Source organism: Kryptolebias marmoratus, linkage group LG10, assembly GCF_001649575.2.
Source record: "Kryptolebias marmoratus isolate JLee-2015 linkage group LG10, ASM164957v2, whole genome shotgun sequence".
Taxonomy (NCBI): Eukaryota; Metazoa; Chordata; class Actinopteri; order Cyprinodontiformes; family Rivulidae; genus Kryptolebias; species Kryptolebias marmoratus.
The window spans coordinates 14,245,819-14,273,086 of record NC_051439.1 but is presented as its reverse complement, the minus strand read 5'-3'; the positions used below and the strand labels follow the sequence as shown (position 1 = coordinate 14,273,086).

The window sequence follows — 27,268 nt, the reverse complement described above, 5'->3', positions numbered from 1 at the left end:
AGTGTGGCGTATCATGACATTGCATTAGATTGAGCATTTTCAAGGTTCTCAACATAAGATGATCATAGTCTAAAACTCTGGCATGAAAGATGGTGGGTGATACGTGTTACTTAAAGGAATGCTAGGCCTTTAATTGTTGTTTTTGTTGCGTATTGTAACAATGTTCTCGGTTTGCATGAATAAGTAAAATCCCAAGGTGTCTTTTCTTTTTTCTGTCTGGTCTTAGAGTTATTTTTAAAAAAGCCAGAGGAGTCTGTCTACTGTTCCAACAGCTCTTGAGTCACTAAATCAAACTGAGGCATGCAATCCAGTTAATGTGCCAGGCAGGAGCATGGGTGACATATTTGAGACGCTTAGTCATGCGATCACACTGAGACCAGGCGAAGTTTGTTGTTCTACCGTGTTAAACAAAGAGTATATCATTAGGTCTTTTCCCATTGGCTTTGATAACTGGAACCTGACAGCTTGCCACCACAGATTTTCCCAATTCTAATTAATCTGCTCTTGTTTGGTTGTTTTGCTTCCTGCTGGAAAAAGTGAGCTTATAAAGGATTGAGGCTGATCAATTCTAAAGGAATGAACAAATCCAAAGAACTAAATGTTCCCCTTGTTGTTTGTTCTCTGCTTTTGTTTTGCTTTCAAGTTGGTTTTATTATATTTTATTTCTCCAATGAGGCTCTAGCTTTAAATCAAAGACTGTCCTTATAATGACAGGGCCTCCAGCTTCTGTGTTAATGCAGTAAAAACAAACCAGTCATACTGTTAGCATAAGCTATCTATTTGGATGAGGCACATGAGGAAGAGACAATGAAACCAACCACAGATGTCACCCATGCTTCTACTGAGAGTTCCAGTCTGTAGGAGCAGGAGGGACTTCATTTTGGTTCAAGCAGCATCTGGTCAGAGTTCAGGTCAGCACTGAGCTCAGCCTTCATCACATGAGGTCTTTAATGTGTTGTTCACTTGAGCCCCAGATTAGCGTTATTGTTACAGTCTGCTGGTGGGTTGACTGGGATTGAAACTGACTTTCATGACAACCTGTCATGGCCGGCACTAATCTCAAGATCTAATTTGAATTCACGCTTGACTGCTCGTGCTTTGGGGTAAGTAGCTTTTGCCGTCATTGTTTTTACAGTCTAATTGCAAATGAAGAGACATGTTCACTGAGTGTCAAACAGTTTCTGTCACCTTATTTCATCTGGACTCCTCTTGACTTTTGGAGAAACCAGGGTTATTCAAACACTTGTAGCCTTATTTATGATCAGTGACAAGTTCCTGCTCTATGTAACTATTATGGGTAAAGAAAGACATAACACTTTAAAAACTGTCACTAATAGTAAACAAAACTTTCTTACAGGCAGATTAACGTGTATCGCCTGTCAAAGGCGAAAATGCTACTTATGGTTTTGCCTGTGTGTGGGTGTGCATCTTTGTTTGTATGTACCATTAGCAAAAGATCTCATGAACCACTGGGTGGGTTTTAATGAAATTTTCAGAGAATAATCATTAATTTTTTGTCTTTTGGACTCAACCCAATTCAAGATGGCCACCCTAGCTAATCAACTTTAGCCAACACAAAAATGGCCATAACTCAGTCAACTTTACAGATATCGAACTAAAGCTCGTGTGGTAGTATCTGATAGTCATTCTTTCGATAAATCCTGACTTCTCACAAGATCTCACAATATCTCATGAGATTGCACATAAGGTCATTTACAAGGTTTGATCAAAACAGCTTTAACTCCGTCCCTTCTAAGTATAAGTGCTAGGCCTTTAAATATATCAGGGTTTCAGGCATTATTCCAGATGACGAATGACAGATATGTTTTCAATTTGTCAGTAGCTTTTTAAAAGATTATTCCAAATGTCAAAGGAATTATGTAAAACTTTTATCAGTTCTTCTTTGAAGTGGTATATGCATAATGTGACCTTCTACCAGAACTAGTTTACCACCCACAACAGAGGCTGCACAAGCGTTTCTGTGGGCCTTTCATCTAACAAGCGCAGCTACAAATGGCCAATTCAGCTGGCCGAGTTTCCCAGAAGCAGCATTTGAAGATAAGAAATCATCTCTGAAGTCAGAGAACTGACTGAGCCTCTGATGGGGTATCCTATCGCACCGTAGGGAGGACGTCACTGACCACAATAGTCGGTGTACAAAAAAAACAACAAAAAAAAAAAACAGCAGTAAGCCAGCCAGAATATGAGACAAGCTCTGCTCTGTTCCAGAAAAACACACTAAAAGCAGCTCAGAATAGAAGCCACACATGGGCAAGCTGGACACCATCCGAAGAGTAATAAAAAGATCACAGGAAAAAAAAACATTTTGGCAGCTGGTGCAAGACATAAAATTAAAATAATTTTTGGGGAAATAGAGAAACCAGCTAAACGAGATAGAAACGTCAGTAAACATTGTGGCTAACTGTCACCTTTGGAGTAATTTTGGACCTCAAAAATTGAGCAAATGAAAGGGATAAACATCTTGAAACAATTTTAAACGAAAAGCAATATATATTTCTACAATCGTTGGCTGGTAAGCTATGCACTACTGAAATATAGGTGCCCTTGTCCTAGCAATTCTTTACAATTTAAAAATGTGTTCTCTGTTCTGTATGTCAAAGAAAACCTCAATTATTCTGTACAGCTGAGAAAGTTTGTTGAACTTGCTGAACTAGAGGGTGAGGTGTGTCATAGAGGTGTTCAGAGCTGTCCACTGAACCATTATGTTATTTTGCCCCATAGGCTTCAGTAAGCACTACCCTTTGGATTATGACACTGTTAATTAAGTCAGTGGCTCAGCTGTATGTAGACTGTTTTTTGTTATTTTAAGTGTCAACATCAATTGTCTGAGCTAGATCTCACATCAAACCGTTATTTTTTTCCAGTAACTTTTAGCCAGTGCTTATTTGTTTGTCGTTTTTTTTAATTCTAGTGCTGTGTACTAACGCCGCCAACAAATATAAATGCTCTAAATTCTTTAGTTGGAGGCTGTCAAAGTTGACACTGTGGGTGGTTATTGCTTCTTAGACCATAAAAGCCAGCTGACAATTTGCCACCCCCATGATGTTGCACAGCGAGAAAACAATTCATGTTCGGGACCGATTTTGAAGTTTGTTGCCACATAAAGACGGAGGGGTCTGCTGGCAATCATGCAGCTTTTCTTCTGTTGGAACATTTATAAAGGATACAGCAACTAAGTGCTGTAAAAACTCCCATAAAATTTTTGCAGAGCACCATATTTGCCATATTTGTCTTTGCCCCAGAACCCTGAGCCTAATCAAAACAGGAGCCCCAGGTGCTTATTAGCTGCTGTGCTCTGACCTTAAGTCTAATTGTGGTTTTGACCTGGTTCCCACAGGAGTCAGATCAACAGCAATGTGTTAAAGGGACAGATCTTTTTTCAGGTGAGCTAGTATAGAGTATTTATCAACAGTGAGTCTCTTACATACAATAGACAGCAGTCAGAGCAATGTCAGTTTCAAGAATCAGGCCAAAATTTTCACGAGGAGTCAAGTTAACCTTAACAAGTCTTTATGGTTTAAAAATGTGTTCTCTGGTCAATATATTGAAGAAAATTCACAAGTCATGGCTTATAGTTGATCAACACAGTCTCAAAACAACAACTACGACACTAACAATGTGTGATTACAAAAGCAAAGACAACGTGCATTTTTTCCTGGGACAATAAGAGGACTTCTGTACATTAAAAGTTGGCTCATCAGCAGTGAGATATTTTGAGCCATCACTCTGCTCTGAACAGTGGTTTTAAGCTTGACTCCCTCATTAAATTTCTCCAGTTATCCAAACTGATCGTGCACCGACTGTTGTTTATTACAGGTAAACTTACGACTACTACGTAACATTTTTAAATGTTATTCTGTATGGAGAGGATAAAATCACACATTCACATTCAAAAATAATAATTTTGAACATTTTTATGCCTTACCTTGACAATGAGTGAGATTCATCCTTTTAAAACCTTTGGGACATTCCACTTGTCCATTTGCAATTACTGCATATGCTGCAAACAGGAAAAGAAGGCATAGTTTAGGAGATTTTTTTTCCATCCCAAAGCATCACAGAGGGCTTTTAAAAGTGAAACATGTTGCTTAAACATGCTGGGGAAAATAATAAGAGGACCCACAATTTGGCCTTGTGGGACTCTAGAATGAATTTAGGGAAATTAGACATTTAACTGCACACAAGGAATGACGAATAACACACAGCTTGTGGTAAAATTACTGGCCAAACCTTTTTTTGCTTATTTAACCAGAGCAATAAAAAATGGTGTTCTCTTCAGGTGTGCACAATAAAAGTTCACAGAAGTGTGACAATAAATAAAACTGTTTGTTATGGCCCCAGCGCAGACAGATTGTCAATCCCAGAGGCCTGTAAACATGGCATCATTATTCAACTGGCAGGAGGTCAAACCTCAGCATGCTCCATTAAAGGCACAGACAGGTCAGTGTGACTATCATATGGTGAAAACTGAGTCTATTTGTGTTTCATTGAGTGTGTCTGTTGCTACGTTTGACAGACAGAGCTGACGTGTGTGAAGTTTTATGTCTCTGAGCAGAAACTGAGCAAATATTGGTGACAGGACTTTTTGACATAAACTGAGATGACAGTTTTTTTTCTGGTACAACATCCAACTATGTGCTTTTGGTTGAGTAGAGTTGTAAAAAAAGATGACATGCTTGTTAGCACGATAAAACTGTTTCCTTCTGCCTATTCACATTACAGTCACTAAATTAGACAACCTAAACAGGAACTGACTTTGTTTATTCATCATTCTTGATCATGACAGCCATTCTTCTATTTTTTCATATGGTAAGATTTTCTTCCACACAAGAGTTTCAAGATCCCTTGAAGAAAAAAGACACCAGAAAGATACTTGCTGTTTACCATTTTAAGTCAAGAAAGAGATCAAAATGTTGAGAATGGAACCAAAATGTAAGTAAGTTGAAATTTAAATCATAAAGTTGAAAAATAGTACAACTGGAAGCTATCTGCCACTCCACATAATGTTCAAAAAGGCCAACTTCACTGGAAATACTTCCAAACCAACAAACAAAGAAGTTGACTGAGTTTAAATCAGCTGATTTTCTGTCCCAGTAAGACCCAATTGACATCTTTTTCTCTTTCTTTCTTTAAAAAATATTGGATGTTCAACTTAAAATAAATATTGGAAATGTTGAAAACAGCTTGACAACATTTTTACAGACATGTAAGTGAGAACGTTTTACTTTTAGCCACTCATTAAAGCCAACTATTTTGGTGACATGGTTTTTTTGGGTTTTTCTTTTTGATTTTAGTTTCTTTATGAAAGTTTAGTTTTGCCCCTCACTGTGCTGCCTCCTGCTTGGGAGTTCACACTTGGTTCCTCCACCACACCCAGCCATCACAGACTGGACCACAGCTTTTAATCTGTTGCCATGGCAAAAAAAAGATTGTAAACAAAATTGATACACGCTAGAACCCATGGCATCAGTGTCTTGTCAGCAAAGAAAACATCTTATTCTCTCTAGAGGGTTTGAGGAGGAAGGAAAAAGTAACATTTGGCTCAAGCAAACCAAAGTTTTTACTTAGTGTTTGTGGTAAAATGATGTAAAGGGCCATCTGGATACTTGACTGGGCAAGCTAGTCCAGACAGGAAAACACCTGTTTCCATAACACCAACATTTAAATCAAGACAAACACTTACTATACAGCAAACAATTTGTTTCAGAGGCTCACTCTACAATGCAACGCTACCTATGAAAGGCTTTGTCCTAAATATGTTCCCCAACAAAAATACCCAACAATCTATCAGAGGTTTGTGTCATTTTCCCAGGACAGACTGGAATGTCTGGCACATGTAGTTTTTTTCTGGGAACAAGCTTCCGAAAGCTGACTAATGTCATAGTCCTACTGGGACCCAGTCGTCCAGGCAGGGTCAGTGTACCTGAGGGTTGACAGAGCAGAAGTGGGCCAGCATGAAGGAGGTAGCCAGAAAATGAGGGGAACTGTGTCAAAGCTTGTGTTGCTTGTCGTCCTCCACACCCTCCTAATCCTTCTGCAAAGACTGAGTAATTAGTTGTTGTGGAGGGGCGATGGGCACGGCTTTCCTACAGTGAAGGAATCAGGGAATGTTTGGCCTGAGTGAAAGCAGGCCATAAGTGCCAAACCAAGCCCAGTAGGGAAGATCCAGTATTCTCTATAAAGTCTAGTAGCACGGAGACGAAAACCTCAAACATTGAGATTCTGAATATAAATTTGAGACATGTTTTGCCAAATTGTTAAAAAGGTTTAGAAGAAAATATAAAATAGCTACAAATGTCTCAAACAGCTTTAAAACATAAAGCTGTTAGGTTTCAATATGTACCAAATAGATTTTCTGAAAATGTTTTTTTTTTTTTTTACTTTATTTGCACATGTTGGCAGACAAAGTTTAATGCTTCCATGTGCACTCAAAGAGGGGTTGTTACTAGAGTTCAGTTGGTAGATATTTATTGTTCCCTGGGTGCACTTTATTTGCCGTACGTTCAAACTCAGCACACAGATGCGGACAATGGCCTGACTTAAAATGGTTTTTGTTTGGTTAATAAAAGATATGGAGATTTTTTTGCTGTCTGTTAGTATTTGGCAAAGTTTTGTTTTCTGATCCAGAGAGACAAGTTGGCTGTGAAATTTTCCTATTACACAAAAAGCAAAGAATATTGGTATTAGACGTTTGAATGGTGTGCCAGGTCCCAGGCTAGATTTTAAAATCGTTTGTGTAGAAAATGTGGAGCTACACAGGCAGTGGTTTGCAAGAGTGAGCTCAAGCTGCGCATCATTAGGGTCACCCTTGGTTACAGAGACTGTAGACCCAGACTTGTCAGGATCCACAGAGTTCAGACAAAACCACCCAATTGTCATCGATCCATTTAGCCGTGTCCAACAAAAGACTTTGTCATTCCTCACAAATTTCTTGCCCGTCTCCATTCAGTTGTGGTGTGCATTCCACTGGAGACCGTTTAGTATTATTTGCGAAAATTCTCAGACCTGAAAGTGCAATTCAAATTCTTTGAGGTTTGTTGAACTGCCTGTCTTGTTTTTACTTCAATCTGAAGAAATCATTTACTCTCTTTCTGTTATGAAAGTAAAAATTTCCCCCAAACGGCACCGCTGGCCATTCAAATGAGAACTTATGCAAACAAAACCTGTGAAGAGGCGTTCAGAGTCAGTTAGGCTCTTTAGCTGTACAGGAATCATTATCAGCTTAATATGATGCAATCTCACTGTAGGCCTCTCAAGGTATTCTTCTAAAGACTGAGTAGGCTGCTCCATCAATTACAAACCCCAAGGCTCTTTGCCAGAATCTTTAGAAACTTGCTTAGAAGACAATCACAAGGTTGGATGTTCCTTGTTAACAAACTAAAAGACCTGACAGAAGACAAAGGGATGATTTTTGTCTTCCACTGGGGGTCACTCTATGGGAAAACCACAAACATCATAACCAAGACCTACTCGGGATCTTTTCTGGAATTTTATTTCTGACAAACTGACAGAAGACAAAGTGGTGCTGCCAAAGAAGAAATTAAATAGAGCTTTTAATCACAATGGGAAAAAAAGCTTATAAAGCTTATAAAGGAATTCTTTCTCAAGACAGAATAAATTCTTGGCAAAGGCACTATTGGCCAATCTGACATTGGCCATATGGCACGACAATGTGAAAGCTACAAAATATTGGATTTGATCATTTGGATTCTTAGCTGTGGACATGTATGATATTGCTTTAAAACATCTAACTCACAACACATGTGAAGCAGCAACAAAAGAACTTTTATGACCAAGTTCACATTTCTGCTGCATCAAATTTTTACAAAAAGCATGGTCATTCACAAAAGTATTCATTGTCACCCTATAGATAGTTTGACAATGTATATTAACGCCCTCCCCAGAGATACTGATGAGAGTGTAACCCACATCAAAAACATTTGAAACAGACCCACATTCCTCTATAATCTCCAACTCACTGTGGAATATTAACCACCTGGGCTTGTTCCAGTAAAAAGCATGCCGCAGTACATTCCTGATCCCTAACTTAGTTTGGCTCCAATTAAGAAAAGCATTGCAAAATTCATATCCATCTTTCTCCAACTGGGATTAATTTCTCCTAGTGGTTAGGTCTGCTGTGCCCTGATTAGCCACACTGCTAATGGCTTCATCATTCCAGTTGTGAGGGGATAATGCTAAGTCAACATCAGTGAATCAGTTGCTGTCAGAGATGTGATGTCTCTATTTAATTACAGTGAGGAGCTGCTGTAGAGTTATCCCATTGCATGTGTTTTTTTGTTGCATGTTTCTGAGACTAAGTAATCCCCTTTTGTTCAATGTGGCTGTTAACACGTATTCATCTTTGATCAGAGTTAATATAATTAAGTAATACAAGCTCTGGCCCCTTTGTAGATGTCAGAATAAATATCTTGATCAGGTTAACTATCTTGGGAACAGATGGAAGAGTTTGGAAAGATGTGTTCATGGGGGGTGGAGGATAAATAAAAGTGGAGCTCCACAGGCATGATCTGAACCTCAGGAAGATTAGCTTCCTGATTGCAGAAAACTCAGAGAAAAGGGAGTGAAATGTGACTTCCATAACCCAGGGATGTTCAGTAGGAGAGAGCCAGGGCTCCTGTGGGTGTGGTGGTTACTGAATGCCTTGGAAACTTCTGTTCTCTCTCCTTGGGAAACCTCCCAGCATCACTGACATCACAGGGAGGATGCTGCCCATCAGTGACGGTTGGGAAGACAAACAGCTTGTAAAATCCTATTAATTGTGAGGGAGGAGCTGAAAGTACTGTTCTAGAAAGTCATGCTGGGTCTGACCATGATCAGAACAATTTACTTTACTGATTTAAAATGTATTTTTAGGACACCTCCACAAATGTGAAAACAATGTTTACTCTAACTTATATTTCAGTGATTAGATTCTTCTCATAGTTTGAGTGGATCCACTCACTGCAGTGTGAAGAATAGGTGTAGCCAATAATGTAATTGCTCAACTCTTGACTCAATAAGCCACAGAGGCTCATATTTAATGAAAATCTTGACCATCTCTACATTTGTTACAAAAACTGTATTTGAAACTAAGTGCAGGTTTGTTTTGTTACTCCATCATCGTTTCAGCCAGAGGGATGAATTTAACTACAGTCTGCTCTGGTTGATCTGGATCTCATTATTACAGGAATCCTCAGCATGTGACTTTTAAAGGCCCTGACTCCCGAAGGCTTCATCTCCCACTAAGATGGGACACACTGGCATTCTTGCCTACAGCCACATAAACAGGTACACGCTAACAAAACTTTCCCACTCATTGCCACAAACGTTACATAATAGTCTTAGTTTGTCATAGCAAACAGCATCCAGTAACATGTCATCAACTGCTTCAAAGTGCTTATATGTGCATTTAAAGACTTCACAGACACACCCAGTCTGCAACGGAAACATCATACTTTGAATTTATAACACTGGGTCAAGTGATGTAAATATACTGACAGTAATGTAGTGAGAGGAAAAAAAGACTAAAAGCCCTGTGTGCAGCAGAACCCCATTAAATTTTGCTCATACTCCCATTTTACGGTCTAAAAAAATAAAGTAGTGAGCCTAGCCTTCAGTCAACAACACATTTCGCAACAGGCTACAAACTGACCAATGGTAGCTTTGCACGCTTACACACAAACTGGGCTTTTATGACATAATTATCACATACTCAAGAGGAAACATGGGAGACTTGTATAAAGCTAGGAGACTATTCTCACACTGCTCCAAGCTAGTAACTGATTCATCATCATAAAGTAAAAAGAGCAGCATAATTTTTTAGAGGCTGTTGCCTTCAGGTTGGATGTAATTCCTGTCAAATCCATAAAAAAGCACACACCTAATCAGGCCAGCCAGAGAAGAATGTGCTGTAGATTAAGGATAAACCCAATGTCTAAAGTGTGAACTATAACACTAGGGGAATTCAAAGTATTTATCTTATTACATTTCCCTTTAAATCCTTTGGGACACAGTACATGACTTCATTTTGACTTCAGTTTTTCCTCTCTATCACTTTCTGAGTCCTTTTCATGTCTTTCTGCGTGTGACCCTGCAGCATGCTGCCTCCCAAAAACAGCCACAGAAAGAGCAATCGGGTATTCATTCTCTTTTTTTTACCATCACACTTCAAAGGAGGGAGGGGAAGAAAACATCTGGGAGCCAAAAGAATCATGCTGGAGACTATGACAGTGCATGAATCTGGCAGGCCAAGAGGAGACAAGAAGTAAGAGGGAAAGGAATGAATCAACATCTATTATTGATGGAGGAGAGGGCTCATGTCTGCTTCTGATTAAGGTCCAGTCAAACATGGTTCAAGCAGACTGAGAGCCAATCTGTGGGCATGGCTATTATAAAATAAATAAAACCAAGAGATAAATTCATCTCCCATGTGAAGGGGCGCAGTAACTGCTTCCCATGAGGTCTTAAACTAAAATAGGGACAAATGGTGACTCCAGATCTCATGCAGAGTGTCAGGCCGAGCAGCAGTCTCCATCTAAAGTGACTAACGTTGCCACCCACCCTGTTTGCCGGCCTACAACCACTCTGCTGCTTTCCCTCAAACCGACCGCAGCTCTGGTTGGAAAGCTGTTCATTTCCTCACTCTTTCAAGCCCACATCGGTTCTCTCTGCCCACAGGGTGGGTGGCACGCCTGCCAGGATCTCATCTGTATGCTAAATGCGTTTTTATTTGCATCCTGGGTTTGGTTTATTGGAAATGAGGACCACTTCATTTAAATCACTGGGTGCAGAGGCGAGTCACAAAGCCGTCTAACGAGGGCTGCTATCATCATCAGCAGCCATCATTTGTTTTAATGTCAGTGATAATTACAATTAAAAAAAAATCTACCAAGCACACACTGCCAGTGTTTATAAAATAAATCACTTACTGAACTATTTATTACACTACATGCAGAGTAGGAAACTAGTTGAAACTTCTAACAAAAAAAAAAGAAAATTAAAAAAAAGCTGCAACGAAAAAAGCTAAACAAGATTGAGAATACAGCAGATTAAAGCATGTTATGAAACAAAGTTTAACCAAAAAATGTTTAGATCTAATGGTTTTTTGGGCTGAAGACTTACCTGGTTTGGTTGGACACTTTTGGCACTTGTTTAGACCCCAGGAGGCGCCAACACTTCCACAGCAGTCATCCTGTTTGGTTAGGCCTGGCAGAGGTTTGCCACACTGCAAAAACACACAGCTGCATCAAATCTGGGAAGCAAGTTTTTTTTTTTTTTTTGAATTACAGGTTTGCGCACGCATGCTTGTTTACGTGCAAGTATTTGTGCACTGGCAAAGGTGTAAGTGCTGGTTACGTCACAGTGTGCATACAAATCTGCCTTCAAGGACAGAGAGAACAAGACACATCTGAGATTTCTTAGACAGAGGAGAACATCAACACTGAGGCTTGTGACCAACTACAAACCACTTGGCATGCCTTATTTATGAAATTAAAAAAAACTATTTTAACAATAGGTATCGATTTTTTGCCAGTATAGATATAAAAATAATATAGAACAATATACAAACTTCATACTAAAGTATTCTGTTATGCTTCTTTTGTGTCCAAGTTCTGTTTTTCTTTGACATGGTGCAGATCAACTTCAAGCTCCCAATCAAACTATATTATAGAAAATGAAAACCAGTGCTGACAAAAACAACTCCACAGTGCTTTGTCGCAAATGCATAACTAAAGCCTAATGGCATCCAAGTGAACAGGTGCTGTACCAGGCCTCAGATTAGCCAAGTTCATGGACAGCCAGTTAAGTCATTCAGTTTCATAACATGTTTTCAGTCAATACTGTTGCAATATTCATACTTCACCACAACTATATGAACAACCAAGTAGGCAGCAAGTAAGTGCGTAAAAAGTATTAAAGTATGACGATTTTTTCCCTGTTTAGACTCACAGAGAACCATATGGGCAGAACATCAAGCTTAACCCTTGACCTCTGAATGCATAATGATTCATAAGGTGCCTTTTGTCAGATAATTGGTGGAACATGAGATGCCCAGTGTGGCCTGAGCACATAAATCCTTGACATCATATAAATCATCCTCACAAGTTGACTTCCTGTTTGAGACAGCAGCTTTAAGAGAAGGAATGTGAAGATAATGGCACTTGAGGTAAACCCCATTTTACCATAACTTTCCACATGGTTTCGATCAAAAAGTGATGACAGTTTAAACACCGTGTTTCAGGGACCTAACATAATACCTGTCCGTCGACTGTTTCCTGAAAGCATCTTCCAACGTGTCCATTCTGACGAAAAGGAGTTGTAGTTTGACCGTTCCATTGGCTGTTGCTTTGCGGGTGCCTGCTGTTATGTTCGCTGGTGTGTTCATGACCATTTCCTGGCTGGGAGCGCTGCTGGACAGAGTGAGCCCCCTCTGTAGTGGCTGGTCTCTGCCCAGGTTGGACTCGAGCTACTTGGTGGACCTGGACCTCAGCCTCTGGCGGGTGCTTAATGTGGACATTCACCAAAGACGGGTGGAGAGACGCTTGAGAGAGAAAGAGATCCAGAGTTTATATGAAATGTGGATAAATAGTTTAGAGGTTCAAATTTGCAATTCTGTGACTGGAAGCATCAGCATTCAAAGGATAAAAGCTGGGTTTACAAAATACAATTTTTGAGCTGTCAAATAACATCTAACAGAGATTTGTTCAATAAACATTTGCTTCATCTCCAATTTATGAGATCTATGCAATTCCCGGCAGTAAACTACTGCAAAACAACAACAAAAGTCTGGGATTTTTTTTTGTTTAAATGAAATCAATTTAAATACCAGAAACAGAATTACAGTAGAGCCAAAAAGATGTTGCAATGTCTAGAATAAGCTCTTTTGTCTTTCTGACGGAGGGGAAGTATCCATCTTCAGGGAGAGCCAGGGTTTTTTCCCAGAATCCCGACCCACTCTCATAAATCATACAGTAAACGTACAGACAGACTGAAAAGTCCAAGGAAAAAACAGAAATTTTATCAGGAGTCCCAAACTTGAATCTGTGCATAATTTTGGCAAAGTGGCATGCTTACAGGGTGTGACAAAACAACTCAAAGATGTTAACTCCTAAATCTGCTTCTATTTACTGTTAGATTGATTCAGATAAAACAAAAAAAGAAGCTAAGTCAAGTAGCAAATATTTCCTTTTCATTTATTATATGAAATTGCAAAGTGTCCCAGATCTGTTACTGATAACCACTTCTGTTTGGATAAAAGGACGGATTGTGCAGACTGTGTGGACTTCCACTGAGTCATTTATGAGTTAATTTGCTAAAAATAGTCTGGCCTCTGCAGCTGTTCCAGACCACTACACTGTAGTAAATAGTGTTGAAAATTGAAAACTAGTCTCGTGTGTTTTCAAAGAATTGTGGAAACATTACTGTTCGCAAACTTGCTTCATAAAAGTAGTTAAATGTTTAGTGTTGGGAGCAAACTAACTACAAACCATTTTCAGAGAGCCAGACACAATGCCTTATCTACTTTGGTTGCATCAGTTTTTTTTACCATTTTGTGTTAGAGGAGAAAAATATTGACTTCAATCCAAGATGTTATTAGGTAGCTTTGTAGTTGTTCTACAATTATCTGTGCATTTATCAACAAGATAATGAATGTTGTTGAGGTTTTGCAGAAAACCTTACCATTTTGAATGCATTCAATGATAAATGCAAATGAGCAAATACAAGCAGTGTTTTAATAAATATGCCAGTTATTTAACCCCAAGGGAATAAATACCCTTTTATTTGAATAGTAACTTCAAAATTGAATAACACTGATTTTTTTATGTTTTGAATTTAAAAGTCTGTCATGAATAGAAGAAGTCATTGCGAGCTCTGCCCTCTCACTGTTTACCTTGTTGATTAGACAGCGGCAAAGTGTACATAGAATGAGATGGAGATTTTTGTCCCTGAAGGCTCACATCCTTGCGGCTGTGAGGAGTGGGTTTGACGGGAGGCGGCGCCGGGAGGTGGCAGAACTTCCCCGTCGAGTTTGATGGACACAAGCACAGATCTCTGCCAATGCACTTGCCTCCATTCATACAGGGGATCTGACAGAAAACTGCAGAGAATGAATAAAAAGAGGGGAAATAGCAAACACAACATTAAATATCTCAGAATGCCAAAGATCTGGTAATAAGAAACAGAACGAGTCGTGCTAATAGAAAGGGCATGGTTCTGAGGCTCAGGCTTTGTTTACAAACGGTAGGCAGAGACCACGCAATCTTCTACCAGTCACCTCATTTTATGCGCCATTTATAAAGTTTCAGCTATGTCCTGAGGGCAGAGGCACGGCGCTGCCCCTCATGCTTCCCCTCTTTCATAAGCATGATTTTGCTCCACAGTACATCTGTAATTACAAACTCCTGAACAGGCTGGTGAGTGATGATCAGTGACTCATTCAGTCACAAATCCAAGAAAATAATAAGTGTATGGATATTACATGCGACCTTTGTGTTACTTGCAGAAGACATGAAACGTGAATTTTCCAAAATAACAAATCTTGTGCAAATTAACAGAGAGAAATTGTATCCAAGAAAATGTACCCTATTAAAAATCCTCTGTCTAGAGTTTGATTTATAGCTTCAAATTGACTACTAAGAGAAAACTGTGTCCAAATTTTTTAACTCCTTGTCTTTAATAATAAAAATAAAAATAAAAAAATAAAAAAGATGGATGACAGGCCAGAACTCTGCATACCTGGGCCTGCTCCCATCTACAGATTTGTTCTGACACGACCTCTCCAAGCATAAAATATCAAAGAAAATTAAATGACAATAAAAACCTAACTTTGTCCAGCTAGAATGAAAAAAAAAAAAACTATTCTGGGGCAAGAACAATAACAGTTTTTCAGCCCTAAGTTGTAACACAGCTCAAACACGAGGGACTGTTTTAGTCTGATATGTGAATGGCTCAGATGAAAGAAGGTGCTTGTCATGAAATAATGCTGGGAGCTGCATCCGATATCTGCCTCATTGAGACAGACAGTAACACACAAAAAGGGTGCAGACAGAGAGGCTCTGGACAGTCTCTCTCTGGCATGTAGAGAACCCTGTCGAATAGCATTCATAGCACTGAAAATTGTGAAATACAAGAGAATAAATATAGAAGAGCACCAAAGATTAAAAGCCATTACAAAAAAATGTTAACAAAACAAATTAATGACAAAGAAGAGATCAAAAAGAGATCACAACACAGCTGAAAAAAATGTGGAAAGCCAGACACAGAGACTAGAGCCAGTAAGCACTGGTGTCCAGACACACAAGAAGACCTCTTGCGATTCAACATGCTGGCTAAATTAACAACTAAAAGAGGCAAATAAAAACATTTTAATCTGAGATGCATGTCTGCACCGGTCTGCGTCAATTCAGTTTTAACCATTAACAGGGCATAAACCATTTCTAGACCAAATCTGCACACAACAGTCTGTCTGAACGTTTAACAACCTCTGATAAACACAATTTTCACTCAGTAAACACACATCAGGTATCAGCCTTTTAAACTTACTGCTGTACACAGGGTGTGAATCAAAAAGAGCCTGTCAAAATTATCCTGCTAGAGTTTACTGCAACATGTAGGCAACATAGCAACACCATGAGATAACTGCTTGCTGTCCACTTGACATTCCAGGACAAACACGCACACAGGAAAAGGAAAAACAGCATGTGAGCCTAAAATAAAAAGCAATCTCTTTTTTAATATGCTCTTTAACACGTGCTTTCACATAATAAGGTGAGATGTGAGGGGCATAAAAACAAAACATTGAGGAAGAAGATGAGGAGGAAGGAACCATAACCGTTTGAAAAGGTCTCTGTCGAGAAGTGTTTGGAGTGTAAATGCCATGTTATGGTATGGAGCATAAATTTACAGCTACAACTTGTTTATATATTTATAGGTCATCTAGATGCCTGGTTGAATGTCTTTATGCATGTTTGAATTTATGTGAGGTGTAGGCTTTTAGGGTGTGTGATACAAACTCCTTTTACCACAAATCCACAAGTAATTATTAACCTTATTGGGATGTTTAAGACTGATGAGAAAACTAAGAAACAAGCAGGGTTGTGAGTTGTGACCCTCCCATTGGCATTGACCGCCCCCTCCCTTCCCATGGACACTCCTTTTCAAATTTGGAGCAAAGCCTCCTGGATAAATGGCAGGTTTAATGTAATCCCCATAAAACCCTGTTCATGCTGCTACTCTTTCTCCCTTTCTGCCTCCGCGTCTATTCTTTCATTTGTTCCTGCTCTCCCAGGGAGCATGTTAAATGGTTAACAGCAGGGCCAACCGTGAGGTGCAAACCGCAAAGAGATGGGGCTGAGTGCTGGGAGCGTGGGACCACCGGCTCCACGTGTGTGTCTACAGTGGGAGATTAGCCCCCTTTTATAGAGCTTTTAATCTGCTCTACCCATGCTTTCCCTCTCTATTTCTCCTTGACAGTAAGTTTTTTTTGCATAGCTCTCTGCTTTAATCTTTACAACCTTGTTTGTTCTTTGAGCTTAGTATTCAGAACAGACAGCATGCTACTGGGAATCCATTTTGTCCAGCTCACCCCATAAAAAAAAAAGGAATGAGATATCAGAATGGAGACGCACGGAAAGTGCGTGGGAATTAAAACGTAAATATGAGAGACGCAGAAAAGGCAGAAGTGAAAATTTACAGAACAGATGAGCAGGAACAGAGGGCCTGGAGTTAATACTCACAGAGTCTGAAGCCTTGATTCTTTGGCTGCTGCTGCTGCTGTTGCTGCTGCAGCTGCTGCTGGTGCGAGGTCTCGCTGTATACCGTGGTGATGTCTCCCTTCTCACAGCTGTTGTAGCAGCGACCACCATTGCACACCCGGCGACACAGCATAGGTGTGAAGACGATCTTGATGCGGTCCAGGTTGGATGTAAGGTTGGCCCCTGGAAGACACACACACATCTGCTTGAGAAGAAGCAGCAGCAGAGGCAGGCCGGAGAGGAGTTGCATCTTTCCTCCTTCAGCCTCACAGTAACACACTCCTCATCTGGATGAAGGTTTATAAGTGCACGAGGGTGTGTACTGACGATTGGCCAGTGGCACGCTGCAGCTAAAAGAGCCATGTGCCACAAGCCGGTAAAAGAGAGATGAATACGATTAAGTTTCAGGCAAACCTCCAAGCCCTTTATCTTCATGAGAGGTGTTTTGGATGTGTGTATGAGTAAGGGAGACAAAGAAAGAGTAAGTGCAAGTGAACACTGTGTGATGGTGGGAATCTGTTTAACAGCCGTTGCCCTGGCACAAGAGAAATAAAAACAGAAGCCAGAACACCAGACAGCTGTTTGCACTGACACATCAGAGGAAAGTGGAATTCTGAAAGAAGGATAAAAAGCTGAAAAACAAGGTCACATTTCTTTTTGTTATGAGTACAGGCGACTTGGTTCGGTGCCTGTCATGTAGGAAAGGTGACAGCAAAGCCATACAGCAGCCATCATACAAAACACCTGTTTGTGTGATGCAGAAGGGTGGATGGGCGGACGGGGGGATGCGACTTGGGTAGTTGCCAAGTTTTTTTCTTCTCTTTTCTTCTTGTTGCTTATGTTCCATTGTCAGTGAAACTGGGGTGTGTTTGCATCTATTGGAGTTGTTTTTAAGTGTGCCAGAATGTGAAGAGGTTGTGTAAGAAGGGTAGGAGAAACTGGAAAAAAGTAATCATAATAAAGTAAACTATTGCTTCACAAGCTTGAGAGATGGTTAGTTTTCTTGTTCCTACCTGCTGGAAGTAAAGCATTGTTGAACTGTCCGTGCAGCTGGGTGCCACTGGAAGGCCTGTGATTGTTAAACGAGTTGCTCTGTCTGTTCCTGTGCCCGTACCAGTTCCTGCGCTCGCTGCCATGGCCATTAGCATAGCCATTGCTACTTGGCAGAGCGTTGGAGGTTATCGGCTCAGAGGATGATGGATAACGTTTCACAGTACGGGAGGTCCCGCTCTGCTGAGGGGAGGAGTCTGGGGGTCCCCGTCTCACTTGGGTCCTGCCAATCACATCATCACAAGACCATAAACACATGACCTCAGTTTAACGTCCCACACGTAAACGCGGAGAAAAAGATACACCCTTCAGCAATGCGCATCACCGTGAAATCAGTTTAAGTGTGCAAGAGAAAACAGTATTCCTAAGAGAAGCCGTCTAGGTCATAGCTTTGCCTTATTGAATTTACAGATAAAATCCTTAATCCTAACTGAAATATTAACACCGTGTAAATCTTTACAGGGTTTCTCAGCTTACATCTGCTGCAGAGAGCCCTGACAATCAGTCAGACTGAGCTAGACAGAGATAGCATTTTATGAAAGCAGAAAATAAAAAAGCATTGCAGAGAATAACAATTACAGATCAGAAGAGTGTCCTAGTGAAGACATGCATTTACTTATGTGATGCAGTGTGGAACAAGAGGCTACTGATATTACAATCCTGTTCTACTAATAGCAGACACCAACTGACTCAATTTAAAGTGGTTTATTACCTACATTATTCAAAAAGGAGGTTATGTAAACTGTATCCTTCTGTATTACTAACATATGACACATGTTTATCACTTAAGACCACAATGTCCCACACTTTCTGGTCCTGCTCGTCTCATGTTGGATTTTGGTCAAAAATATTTGACTGGTGTTCTAAAGTCAGTGAAAGAAGTTTACATCTAAAACCGGTACATGTCTCTAGCTCTGGGGATGATCATGGCAAAAGACTCATGTTACAAAATTAAAATCTTCAGTTTTGACATCTTTTCAAAAGTAGATAGAAGACATGATTTCAGTTTTTCAAATGAAAAAAAAACTTTTGCAAAGTGACAAACAAAAAACCTCTGGAAACTTAGGGACCTTTTATTGCTTTCTTTTTATAAGTCCAATGTAGTATAATCTTTTTGTTATCTTTGGTGGATTATTTAAATAATGTACAGCTATTAATTATTTGAATAGCAGTTTTTTTGTGTTTTTTTTGCATTTATTTTGTCTTGGACTGTGTTTGTTAGTTATGTTTGTTAGGCAAAATATCATTTGAGAAACGTGTCCTAGTGAAAGGGAATGCATTAAATCTTGCCATTTCCATCTGCTTGACTTGATTATGAACTGTGGCCAACCAAGAAGCAACATCCTGAAACTTGCACTAAACTAGAGGAAGTATTAAATCTAGGGTCGATGAGCAAAGCTAAACCATGGCTGTGAGGGTCGCGTTTCTACCGGTGAGCATTTGATTTTGGGTCAATTACTGGGCCCGAATAACACAACCTGGAAGCTGAGCTCATGTGAGAAACCTGGAGGAGGTGTTTGTCTTCCAAACAGACAGACAGATGGGCCTACCTGGGCTTTGGGGCTGAATGTGGAATGCTGAGCTCCACCCTTAAGAAACCATCTGGATCACACTGATCTTCCCTGACAGACAGAGCAAGACAAAGACAAACCTTGCCGGACAGATCAGACGAGTTGTTCTACAAAAAACACCTGTGTTCTTGCAAGCTTGTAATCAAACCCAAAAAGAGGTTACAGACTATTCATTTGCATTCATTACATGAGGCACACATTGCGTATTTGCACACAGAATCAGGTCTGTTGATCTACAGATTCACAGCAATATTCAGACAATAAGCAAATTGGACACAAATATCCACATGCCCACACACTTGGTTGCAAACACAAAAGCAGACATACACACCCTGTTCCAGCTGTGCTACATGAAACACAAGCCTCTGCAAGTCTCTTCTTTCACAGAGTAAGAGTCACATTCCTGCTGCTAATATGAACAGGACACTAAACAAAAAAGGGGGGGTAAAAAGACAAACATTTGATGATGGGCTCTCACGTAATCATTTCAGAAGACTCCAGGCAGCACACACAGCTGGCAGCTGCTGACCCAGATGTGAATCTTCAGGGTGGGTCCTGAGTATAGGATATGACACAGGGAAACAAGAGGTTCTAATGTCATGGTTCTAAAAGGATGGACAAAAGGTGGCAAGCCCAGTTCCAGCTGCCAATCCAAATTGTAGTTGGATTGTTTTCATCACTAACACTGACACCTGGCCTGCAGTATCCTGCCCCACTTCCTGTACTTAGCCAGATGTTGCTTCATCTGACTTGCTCACTTTCAATAGCAAAGTCACTTCCTCACTTCTCCACTATGAGCTCACCATTACGCTCGCTGTCTTCAGATCTGAGGGCACGGAGGGGGAAAACATGACAAAGTTCTGCTTGTCTGATGTCATCATTACAAACTACAAGGCCCCTGAGGCTTAGAAGAGAGCAATTTCCCTATCTAGTTCTGCACTACTTGAAGACAATTTGGAAGATTTCAACCTAAAAAACATGGAGTATGGTAGTGGCAGAAATCCCTCCAGTTTCTGCTGCTCATCCGTGGTAGGATCGTGGTGGCAGCTGTGTTAAAGAAAAAACCCCCGACATCCCATTTCTCACAGCAGCCCTCTCCAGCTCCTCCTAGGGGATCCCAAGGTGTTCCCAAACTGAGAGGATACACAATCCCTCCAGCAAGTTCTGGGTCGGCCTCAAGGTCTCCTCCCATTTGGACTTGCCTGAAAAACCTCCAAAGGGGACACTCAGGGGACATCCTAATTAGATGCCCGAGCCACCTGAGCAGACTCCTTTCAACATGGAGGAGCAGTGGCTCTGCTTGAGCTCCCCTTGGATGACAACACTCCTCACCTTACCTCTAAGGTTCAGAATCACGGCCTTAGACTTCGAGGAGCTGACTCCCATCCCAGCCTTTTTACACTTGGCCACAAACCTGGTCTGGTATAAACACAGAGATGAAAATGTTTTGGGAGTATCAAATTAAATTACCAAAAACCAAAGTGATGAATTAGTAAACTGCTCAAAGACAACTCAAAATGAAAAGAAAATGTAACCATAAAATATAATTTATATTTAATGTTACTTCTTAATCCTGAAACACAAATACGAAAGTAATGGAACTGTGTCATTAAATGCATTATAAAAAATGAAATTGTTGACTCTGAATGAGACCTGTTGTTTTTAGAGCTCTGAGGTGATTTTTGTCATAAATTGGCACAGTATAAATAAACTGAATTAAACTCAAATTACGCTGAAATAATTGACAAGTGAAAAACCCCATGCTGACGTGAGTCATCCCATCTGCAATGCTGCATTTTTCCATAAGCTGAATGTGTTACTGCTATGATCACTTTCACTGCAGGCTTTACGACTTTGGGTGGGGGATGTGAAACCATCTTTAATGAGCTTTACCACTAACATGATCTCTGCAGCATGATCTAATTTGTAACAATTTTCTCATTCTCTCTTATGCTCGTGAAACTCTAAAGCCTTGTAAAAATAATCACAGCCACTCCTAATGGTTTTTTTATCTTGAATTCCCCTTGAGGGCTTTGTGAATAACTTATCTTTACAAGAAATGGTCTTCTTCACTTAAAAAGAAATTATTAAAGAAAGCATCACATTGCTAAGAATTTTCTTTGGGCCTCATCACATGAGCAAGATTTTTTTTTTTTTCTTTAGAAAATAGCAATAAGCCTTGGCCTTGTTTCCACATTAAAGATATGGCTTTTTGGCTGCCATTCTTCCATTAAGACTACTTGTCAGCAGACTTCTTTCGGCAGTAGATGTATGAATGGGTTACAGGGGCTTCTACTTTTTGTGAGGTGATGGCACTGCTGGGCATCTTCCAGTTACAAAGAGAAGTAGGCGTGACTTGTCTCTCATCAGACACACTACGTTTCCTTGTCTACAATCCTCAACATTGCCCGTTTCTTTGTGTTTATTCAAAAAAGCTTAAAAGGTACATTTTGAAACCACAGTCTGCTTTGAAGTCTTTGCCTGGGAAAGACTTCCCTGAAGCAGTAGAACTACATCATGCCATATTGCTTTGCTGAGCCTTGTTATGGTGTTTGACCTATAACATAAAGCTGTCTTCCACAACCTCACCATCATAGCAGAGTTTTGCGCTTCCTCACCCAGTTTTAAGCCTCCTCCACAGCTGTTTCTGTTTCAGTTAATGACTAATGTTTAATATATATGGCTAATCATTACCAGATTATAATCCTACAAAGTTCAAGACTTTTTAAAAATGTACCTATAAAACGAGGAGCCTTTTGCATGATAAAAATTACTTTAGTTTTCCAAAACTGCATAAAAACATGACATTTGTATTAATATTCCTCTAAATTATTCATAAACTAGTGCTCAATTTTGACCAAAAATTGTTTATAGCATATACAAGATGTTGAAATCCTGAATTTGAATTGTAATAAATCAGTTTTATTATTCTGACTCTTTGGTTGCATAAAGAAGATTTACTGTCAAACATCATATATCTTCCCTGTCCATGAGCATGTTCCCAACATGTGTTCAATAATTATATTCCTAAAAAAATCTCAAATTCTGAAAAATCTCAGGCCAAAGACTTGATCAAAGCGACAGCAAAAGAAGTCTCCAAGTAAGACATTAAGTCATTGGCCCTGACCACCTCCACTCATTATCATTCATTCACATGTACAGTACATGTGGAAAAGAATTAGAGCTAATCATCAACATATCTGAGGAAATTACAAATCATTGGCAGTGATAGCCAAGAGTGTGCTGAAATGACAAAGCTTCCAGTGCATTGCTGTAGTATTGCTTTGGACTCAGCTGAGAATCTTTGAACTCATCGGTGCATTACAACATGTGGATGTTGGTTTTCCAAAAGGCGTGACAGACAGCGTGAGTGGCAGTTCCAGCTCTGCATATTGACCCAGATGAGTTGGAAAGGAGGCAGCACTGTGAAAACACAAGTCAGTATCAAAAGCTGGAAGAAAGTCAAAAGAGTTACAAATCGTCTAAGCGCCGAACATCTGCTGATGGCGTACGTAAACCCTGTTGATTTTAAGAACTTCCTCGCCAAGCAAAATGCCAGGGGAAGTTTTTGAGATTTGATGAAAGTGCATGATGGGTGAGGAGTGAAATCCTATTGGGTGTCTTTGTTTATGTGCCAAGAAACCCCTTTAGTGGAGATATGGAAAACACCAGCTCCACTCATCCAAATGGGGACTGTGTTGTTTCTGTAAGTTGTCTACTGGAAATGAAGCATCTCTTAAATAGACAGGGGGAATTCAAGATTTATCTGATGATCTTCACACACACCCGTGGTGACCCAGATCCTAAGGAACTGTTTACATTTTAAAACTGTCTCCCACTCTGCACGACAAAGGATGATCAGTGTTTATGTAAAGCAGTGCACAGCAATGTATGGGCCACAGCTGATTCATTCACTAACAGTTCTGTCTCTGAGGTGTTTTTATGATTCCCTGTGTCTATAAATATCCTGAAGAAATAAAGCACTCTTGACAGTTGATGTATCCCAAACAGAGAACGTCCTTCTGGGCTCATGATACCCCGTAGGTTGGAAAGCAGGTCAGCATAGTGAATAAAATAGTTTTTAAACAGCCCTTTCAGCACTTGAAGGCCAGAACAGGTCCAACTTAGCAAAGCTCATTCTTTATTTTGATATGTTTGAGCAAAACAAAGTCAGAATCGAACTCTAACAGTTTGGATTGTTGGCTTATAGCAGCTAATGCAAAAAATAGACTGATATGAAGAGGTAATCGAGTTGTTGGATGGAGCCACGGAGCTTTGAGCATACTCTCTAAACAATACAGTGTGACAATGGCAGGTTTCTGGCATGAACACCCCAGTCTGGGTCACACTGCACAACCAGACGGCTTCCAGGATTTTCACTTTTTCATCACAGTTTTCTTTCTTTGCCTTAGACTGGACATGGACTCCAAAGTGATGAGTGGCAGACCTCTGCAAATACGAAAAAGTTTACAACCAATCAACACAACCATTGGTTTATTCTGCAAGTCTTTTTTTTTATTTTAACAAAATGTTTAAATGATCCGTTTGCCTCTTTCCAACATAAAACATCCAACAAAAGCCCCTGTTATATAAGAGCTGCATGCAATTACGACATTTTGAAAGCTACTTGGGTACATAAACAACTGTCATCAAAGAGCACATGTAAATCAAAGTGTGCACACATTTATCCCATTCAGATAAGACCTTATTCACAGTTGCTCATTACAAAGACTGTTTGGATATGCATATTCTCTGGAGGGAACAGAAGAAATCTAAAAATAAAACTCTGCAAACAGCAGCAGAAACAATGAAAACCTTGTGCAGCTCAGCCACAGCAAAACAACGGTTGGCAACAATGAAGAGACAAGATTTATGAGTGCTTTTGGGACACAGACCTTTGCAGTCACAGAGGAAGGACTGTGAACTGAGTAGAGCATCGTTGGTGGAGGGGAGGACGACACAAATTATTTTAGATGCCGGAACATAATTTGGCCTTTTTCCAAAAAATCTGGGTATTTGGGAACCCAAAGGTCAGAAGGTTTGGATTCAAACCGTCATGAAAGAATAAATTACGCAAAAAACACATTCTCTTTCAGGATAGAATCTGTTACACCATAAAACTATTCAAAATCTACAACTACAATCCATCTTTTTTTCACAAGACTTTAAATTTGAGAGTGTCAAGAGAGATATTTTTCAGTAATAGGTTCTGCAACAGATGGAGTTTCAAGTTTCACACACAAAGGATGGAGAGTGCAGACTGCTGAAACTAGTCCCACGAGGAGGTATTTGAGAACATTAGCAAATACATACACTTGACTCTTGTCTGCGTTTTGCTACTCAAAGCCCAACAGTGTTATGAATCTCTGTGACATCCAAGACATTACTACACTGTAGTTTGGAGAAAATATGTGTTTGCTCTGAAATCTGATTCTGAAAAAAGCAGCACGTTTGTTTTATTAAAAAGAAATTATCATGTTTTGTTTAAAGTTTATTTAATTTTACCTTTGTTTGAGCTACATACCTCCTGGAAAATTAGAAAAAAAAATTAAGAGCCTTGAAGTAAACAGCAAACATTTGCAAAAGATGGAAAAATGTCACAGAAAGAATTAATCCTTTCATCCAGTCAGTGCACCAAACCATCTGTACCACCGGTGGTCAAACCCCACTGTGGTCACTATGCTCCTCAGGCTTTCTGCAGAATGTCCTCATTTATTCATCACTCACTCTGGTCTCTGTATATTTCATGCAATAAAACCCTCAAACTGATCTTTAGCATGAACCAATAAATTTCATTTTTCTGTCCCAATTTCAGATTTTCTTGTCCTGTTGTTGTGTGTTCCTCTTAGCAACAAGTTCTTTCAGTGGCCTGGTGGGAAAGTTTGTGTTTACTGCAAATTCAAAAATAACTCTACACCAACAGCTGTCACATAAAGTCCTACCCTAAATTACAGCTTTTTGTAGATGTTTAATCTCTGGCTCTAAAAGTCTAAACCAGAGTTTGGGCTTTTTTCACAGCTTGTTTTTCAAAATGATCATGCAGCTTGAGGACAAACTCAACTTTTAGACAGGCAAGGTCTTGGTGACAATCAAAAGAAACAACATGAGATCTTAGGAATGACTCTCTGCTCAAAGATAAACACATACAGTACTAACATGTTACAGTCTGTATACTCTATTCAAAAACTGATGCAGGAAGCTTCATTTGATTTTTTTTAAGTTGGGATAAACTGACTTTTCATCCTAGAGTTGAGGGAAGAGAGGGGTTTTATTCTTAATTTTATTTATCTGCAATTTAGTGTCAGTGAGCCAAAATGTGTCCCATTCTATAAAGTAGGACTGAAAAGAAAACACTTGACCACAAAAGTGCGTTTTCGAGATATGCTCCTGTCTACCAAAACAAGTTTTCTTAACATACTTGGTCAAATAAGCCTAAACATCAGTGAGCAATTAAGGTCTGGTTTTTGTTTGATAAAATCTTTAGACATTATGACTTGGATAATCGTGGGTTTGGCAGAATATTTCCTCTTGTAAAAGTCTGGGGTGTGTTTGAGGGTTTATCGCACCAGCCACGGGGGCCGGATTAAATCGTGTTCTGTCTGTCTGGACCCCTTTCCAGGATTCCTGCTGGTAGCAGGCAGTGAAAGGATGAAATAAACGCTAGATTGATTCAGAAAGCTTTTATAAATTCCATCCCACAGGGGAATTAAAAGTAAACAGCAAATAGGTACAGACTGACCTCACTGCATCAGATAACAACACAAAATTTCCAGTCATTCTCTGGAAAGCTCTGTCCTCCTCTTCCCAAAAGTGCTCATTAAGGGAATGGAAAGCAAAGAAGACTCTTGAAAAATTAAATATGCAAGATCTGTTTGGATTAGCCAGAGTGCCACACAGAAAACCAAAAAGTTGAAGCTCTTTAATTTTTTAGGCATTACTCTGTGGTATGCCAACAAAACATGATCAATACAAACGATGACCACAGTCTCCTCAGTCACAAGCCAAAAGCTGTGAAATAAACAGCTCTATTTTCATCTTCAGGGGCCAATTGCATTGCCAACTTGTCTGTTTTCACCTAAGCATTTATGAATCAGGGCGTTCAAACTATAAGAGATCCAAGAAGCCCAGATTCTGGATCGAAGCAAAGCCGTGTGGTAACTGTGGTACAGGAGCTGGAATCAAAATGCCTGGAGGCATGGTGAGCTAAGAGGCCATTCAATATTCCCCAGTTTATTGTAGGTGCTCTGATCAGACACTTAGTGAAATGCCACAAGACAGGTCAGCAGGAAGAGCCATTACAAAATGCTGACTGAGGCTGTGCCTATTTGCTGGTCAGCATCGTATGTCAGACTGCTTCGAAAGTGTGCCAAAAACAGCTTCCAACATGGGAGTTGATGGAGGGAGTTTTTGAACAAGAAGAAATGATTAAACTGGTATTAAAACTACAGCAGATGTTCACAGAGAATATGAAAGATAAACAGAGGTACGAAGAAGGCCAACACTAAGTTCAATTTATTCTATCTTGACCTTGTTGGGGGAGTATTTTTGACTTGTTTGGAGGTCTACTTCCTGATAGAAACACTGCATCCTTAAAACTGAACGGATTAACTGGTCCCACCACTGATCCGTGCTTTCAACAATACGCTTCATATCTAGGAAATTATTTTGATTGATGCTGTCTCCATCTGCCTTTTCACTGTTGCTAGAGAGCATTCTGGTGTTGACACTATACAAGTGCTGTACAGTAGTTGTGTCCCTACAACAGCTGCATCCGCAGAAGCCTGCATGATTCGACAGATTTGGCTATAGATGCAGATGATGATTCGTATGGGGCTTTAAGAAAACTGTGATGGGGGGGGGAAGACATATCTG

General features: G+C 39.9%; 1 protein-coding gene across 1 annotated transcript in view; it reads right to left on the bottom strand.

The window, feature by feature from the left end:
• LOC108236591 (latent-transforming growth factor beta-binding protein 2) overlaps window positions 1–27,268 on the bottom strand; it is a 79,178-nt gene that overhangs the window by 30,109 nt on the left and 21,801 nt on the right. The window contains exons 4-9 of the mRNA XM_017417375.3: window positions 17,789–18,048; window positions 16,758–16,958; window positions 13,913–14,119; window positions 12,279–12,562; window positions 11,143–11,245; window positions 3,947–4,021 (exon numbers count right to left, since the gene is read on the bottom strand). Coding sequence (XP_017272864.1) covers window positions 3,947–4,021; window positions 11,143–11,245; window positions 12,279–12,562; window positions 13,913–14,119; window positions 16,758–16,958; window positions 17,789–18,048 — 1,130 coding nt within the window. The remainder of the gene's footprint in view (window positions 1–3,946; window positions 4,022–11,142; window positions 11,246–12,278; window positions 12,563–13,912; window positions 14,120–16,757; window positions 16,959–17,788; window positions 18,049–27,268) is intronic.